Source organism: Lonchura striata, chromosome 6 (assembly GCF_050655825.1).
Source record: "Lonchura striata isolate lonStrDom1 chromosome 6, ASM5065582v1, whole genome shotgun sequence".
NCBI lineage: Eukaryota > Metazoa > Chordata > Aves > Passeriformes > Estrildidae > Lonchura > Lonchura striata.
In genome coordinates, this window is record NC_140708.1 from 19902319 (window position 1) to 19908172 (window position 5854).

Genomic DNA, 5854 nt, shown 5'->3' on the forward strand with positions numbered 1-5854 from the left:
CTGAAGGGTAATATCCAATTTTCTTATATAGCTCCTTTTGCTTTAGACCTCTGGTTTGACCAAACAAGACAGTAAAATGGAGTTGTGATATGAAGTTAAAGTCACATAAGGATGGGATTAAAAAAATGTATTTTTTCCAGAAATGGAGAAAAATTCAGTAACTTCTTTTGGGGAAGAAAAGGTTCTTTTTGAATCCCAGACGATTTTACTACTCACATATTACTGACTCTTATTACATCTGCAATATCATTTGATGCAACAGAAGGGGAAAATAGCATTCAGCATTCCTTGGTCCTATTTCAAGTTCTGCCACTGATTTCCTTTTCTGACTTTAGATAATTCCTTCTATTTCTTTCTGTATCTTAAGTTTCTTCTTGTACAAGATGGATCGAAGCCAGTATTGCCTATGTGCAAAGGTAATGGGAAAATAAATCCATATTAAACACGCTCTAAGGACCTGGGGGATATAATTAGGAACTCCAAAAAGAATGACAGCTTCAAACAGAATGACAATACCTTAAGATCCTTAAAATGGTAAATTATGCATTGTTAAAGCATTATCAGTTTCACTAGCATTTAGAACATACCAAATCAGAGGTGGTTTTCTTAAATTTTTTTCTGGTCTTGAAGAAGCTTCTTGAGTTACAATGACAGCTCTTGTTTTACCAGAAAAACCGCGCTGGATCGCTACAGCCTGGAGAAGGCGGGATTCACCCACATCCTCAACGCGGCCCACGGGCAGCGCAACGTGGACACGGGACCAGAATATTACAGCAGCATGACTGTGGAGTACCATGGCGTGGAAGCTGATGATCTCCCCACTTTCAACCTCAGCCAGTTCTTTTATTCAGCTTCCAAATTCATTGATAATGCACTTCAGGACGAAAGAAGTAAGGAGGGTGATGAAAATGGTTCAAACCGGTATAATATTTACCACAACTAATTAAAAGCATAGTTCCATGGCATTTAACCTTGCAGGAATGAAACAAGTCCAATACAGTTTAATAGAAACAATAAAACTAGTAGTAGGGAACCAGTGTCAGAGAAGGCAGTGATGTATTTAGGACCCTTCCCATTAATACCACCCCAAGAGCCTCTTACCAAGCACTTTTGTCAAAAGTTCTCATCACAGCTTGTATCAAGGGGTCCTATCTGACAGAGGTTTTCTGTTGTTGTTTTGACTCCTTCAAAAACACATGTGAGACAATTACCTAGATGTCATGAATATGCTGTCTTTTCCTAATTAGTCCCTATCAAAACAGGTTTAATGAATATTTATTGCATAGTGGTGGGAGTAGAACACAAGTGGTCTCAGACATTGCATGCCATCATTCCACAGCTTCATGCTCTGCACCATTAGATTATCTCTATAAATATAGAAAACACCCCTCCTACCTGACCATCAGATCTACCCCAACCTGTAACATTTATTTCTCTGCCATCTTCCAAACAGCAGGGAACCGATACAGCTCTGACAGCAGAAAACTAGAAACATTTCATTAAAGTGTTTGTAATTTCTCAGCTTGATTACTACAATTCATTATTTGCTGATCTCCAGCAGTGTTCTATCAGTAAGCTTTACACTGATGTGAAGTGCTACAGCCTAGGCCTCACACTGACTTCAATATTACTCCTACTCCTTCCCCCCACATACTTTTAAAAAAATCTCAGCAGGATATTTTACCAGAAACCAGCTGAGAAACTTAAAACTTTCCTGCTGACCTATAGAGACCTTAATATCAGAGGGTCAGATATCAAGTTTCTAGCCTTGTGCCAGCTTCTGTTCTTGGCTGCCTAACTCAGCTGCAGGCACTTACTACCTGACTTGCTTCCAATAGCCAGTCAGGTCTTTACAATTTTACTCTTTCAACAAGTACAGTCCACACAACAGTTCCTTCCCTTGCTCAGGAGAACACCTTGAAAGCAGATCAGTGTTAAAAATCAAGGTTCTAATAGCAGGAGAAACTGCTTCAGGAGCTTACTTGCTTATGAAGAAAGATACCCAGCATTTTAAAAAAGTGTGTCTGAAGCACTGCCTTTGGAAAGGAGAGGATAACTAGCACACACCCGTGTCTAGCTATGGCTGGAGGCCAGAGGTCAGTGTCAGACTGGAGTAGCTGGAATAAGAAATGCAGACTTCCTCCTTCCCACCACCCTCCTGTTCCCCTAAGACTTTAGTCTGATGTACTGAGGTAAAGAAACGAGCACAAGGGAAGCAGCAAGGGCGAGGAAAAAAGCCTTGCTTCCCAATGAATATTGCAGGAGGAAAGGATGAGATGGGGGGGATATTAACCTTTTTGTTTCAAAACCACATCAAAGTCCAGGAAATCCTGAGACAGTAGCAAGCACCAGCCCAGCAAAACCAAATTGAAGAGTGACTGGGTGAACAAACAAAACCAAACAAAAAAATCTGCATCCAAGTAGATACTACAAATTGCAGTGATTTCTGTAGCTGTAGTAATTTCTGCCACATTCAAATGGCTTTTAAACAAGTTAGCTAGGATCTTTCCTGATGAAGACCAATAAAATGAAGAACTACTGCAATACTCATGAAGAAAAAGAGCAATCTCTTAACTTTCTCATGAGGGAAAAATAAAATGTATCCATGTACACCTCTTATCCCAGCCAGAGACACATATAAAGCCACTATGCATGGCCCAGGAAGACACTGAGGTTTAAAGCATGACAATAACTTTCCAATACACATTTACAGAATAGAATGACTCCAGAAGCTAGACTAAAGCGTGGACTGATGCCTCCTATGGAAGAAAAGACTAGAGGTAGCTAGTGCTCTCCTCCAACAACATAAATGTATTATTTATGAATGCACATCTAGTGCAGAAAGGTGCTCTGCATTTCAAGTTTCAAATGAACAGGCTATATTGTGTACACCTTCCTGACTGATGAAGAGCATCCAGATTCCTAAACAGGATTTTGTATGAAGCAACCAATCACCTATCTCCAGTGGTAATGACATGGGACTTCAGTGTGTGGTGCTTAATACTTCGGATCAGTAACAGCTTTGCATTGCTTTACTGCTTTGTATATTAGAACTGAGGAAATGCAGAGAGGGAAAGGGAGAGAAAGGAAAAAGCTTCAGCTTGTGTGACCAGAATCTATGTCTTAATGAATTTACTCCGGCTGTATCACGTTCTGGCTGTATAAGAGGTATGACCTTCAGCCAAATTATCAAATTAATTGAACAGATGTTTTTGGATAATGATTTTTGCTGGGAAGATGTTCAATAGTCAATGCTGTTGAAACCAGTTATCATTCTAATGAAAAAGGCCCTCTCTGAAACAGACCTGAAAGCTTGGCAATTTGGATGCTGTCAAAACAGTCCTAATTCTGACTTAACATTTAAAATCTTCATGATGATGAAGAAATTCCCTGATCAGAACAGTTATTTGTAGGGTTGAAAGGTATTTGTAGGGTTTAAGCATGGGCTGATGGACATAAGAACAGTTATAAGAGTAAGATTTAGAGGCAAACTCTAATGAGTCACAATTATGCATACTGTCATTCAGCTAGCCATAAAGCTTTCCAAAAACATGCAATTCAGGCCATAGAACAGCTTAAATTTTTTATCAGTGAGGCCTGTATAACATGAAAGGAAGACATTATTTAAATTATTTTTTTAGGTTTCCTACTAAACTACAGATATAATATTCATTCCCTTGAAATTTTAGTTCCTCAGAATGTAGAATAGACAGGAATGGCATTTTAACTTCACAATAAAATGTCAGGGGAAAATACACTAAAGACAAGAGATTTTAAAAGAAAACTAAGTGGGAAGAAACATATGAGACAGTTACAAAGACCTGAGGCTTTTGACCAAAGACACCTCAACATTCATAGCTCCAACTGACTCTGGAAAAGGAGTGCTGCATCTAGATAAATTTTCAAGAAACACAAACCCAAGTTAAGTGAACAAAGTATTTCCGAGATCTGTTACCACTCTGCAGATCTCTGTGTCTATGCACTGACACTGCATATTCTGGCACACCTTGAAGATATAAGTGGTCAGAATCCAAGACTGCAAGAGCAGACTCCCTTTTGGGGAATGAGGGTTCAGAGTGGTCCTTATATTAGAATGGAAGAGACTACAGAAGGGACATGGCTCTGCAGAAGAGTGGCAGTGCTCTGCTGTAACAGGCAGCTGGCTCTTGATCATTCACACGCAGCCAAGGACAGACTTCCTTTTCTGCAAACCAGTGGACATTTCAGAAGAATGTACAACCATGTTTTTGCCTTTGTTGCCATAATACAAAACTGTATTTTCTCCTGCATCTCCATTTGCCACCCACACAAAGCAAAGCTTTCCTTGTCCCATCATGTATTTTATCATCTCAACAGCAACAGATTTACAAGGTGGGAAGCTCTAAAGAGAAGCACTGAAGGGCTAAACAAATGCGTCTTTTCATCCACTTCAAATATTTGCAGTAATAATAGAATGGATTATCATTTTCTAGGAGAGGAAGAGGCACATTTAGTTATCAGAAGGACTGGAATTTTGCCAAGATGCCTCAAAGACTATCTGCTAGGATTAGGATGCAGACTGTAACCATTAATCCTTTAGTGTTGGCAGTTCTTGATGCATCCATTACACAGCAATGCTACTTGTGCCAAGGCATCCTCTTGTGCCTGGAAGCAAAGGAGTTAATCGGCAGGAGTCATGGCTTTGCACCCAGCACTTCTCACCAGGCGTAGCTGACAGAGATAAACTATTATTGGCCCTGATAGCACAGTTTTTATTTTTTTCTCCTGTGGCAATTCTGCTTAGCAGGGTGTTAGAGAGTGTGCTCCAAATCTACTTCCTTCAGCGGTTCAACCTTTTGTGAGACCCCCTTGAGGGCTTTGAATCATTTTTGGAAATCTTTTGAAGTGTTTCAAAACCTGTCAATCAGACCTGAGCCCACTTACTGTTCTCTTCCTCCACCTCCCCCAGATATTGCTAACACGGAAGGCTCCACTTTGACTTACAACCTTGTTACTAGCCAAAGCCAATAACTTATTGCCTCTGGAAGTCCCAAGTTAAGCCACGCAGTGTCACAGAGTTAAACCGTAGCATGTTTATTGGGAGGTGAAAACTCTTGGCAAAGACTCTGCACTCACAGGGTATGAGACAGGCTCCTACTGCAAGGAGATGATCGTATTAGAACACCCAGATGATGATGGTGGTGAAATATTACTTGCATTCAACACAACAGGGTGCTAGCCAGAAATTTCTACAGAAGCTTTTCTATAGTGCAAGAGGTGGTTTCTTTCCACCCCCTGGTTATATGCCTATGGCCTTTATTCTCTGCCCTCAAAATCTGGCATAAAGTGATGCAATCTAGATTTCAAAGTACATTATTGCCACAACAAAAAAAACAAAATCAAATTTGGTTACTTTTTGTGTCTAGTTAGTAGAACTGAGAAAGGCACCCCCCATGCATTCCATTTATTCTCATGGAAGGTCTGTCTGAGAGTACACCAAACCCTCCCACACCCTTGTGCTTTGGTCGTTATTCCCAAACACAGAATTACATACACACTGTTTGTGAGGCATGTAAGTCAAGGCTGCAGCAGGGCTTGCTATGGTACTCGATGCTGCCCCCACGCCTTCTCTGCAAGCTTGGTTCACAAATAAAATGATATTTGGTGTAGGATTAAATGGATCATCCCTACTGTAGATGGTGTTCAGTTGTAAGATTTACAGCCTGAGTTTTCCCTTGTATGAAAAGAGAGGCTTATTTAGTGCTGGTAAGGGCAGTCAAACACCAAACAGAGCAGGGGCACTACAGAAACCTTCACTGTCAAGAGGAAAGGGTTACCCAGGGTCACCTCTGATGGCATCCCTCTGTTTCCACAG

General features: G+C 40.5%; 1 protein-coding gene across 1 annotated transcript in view; it reads left to right on the forward strand.

Moving 5' to 3' along the window:
* Positions 1-5854, forward strand: part of DUSP29 (dual specificity phosphatase 29) — a 73919-nt gene that overhangs the window by 16483 nt on the left and 51582 nt on the right. The window contains exon 3 of the mRNA XM_021549188.3: positions 670-890. Within this exon, the coding sequence (XP_021404863.2) occupies positions 670-890 (221 nt within the window). The remainder of the gene's footprint in view (positions 1-669; positions 891-5854) is intronic.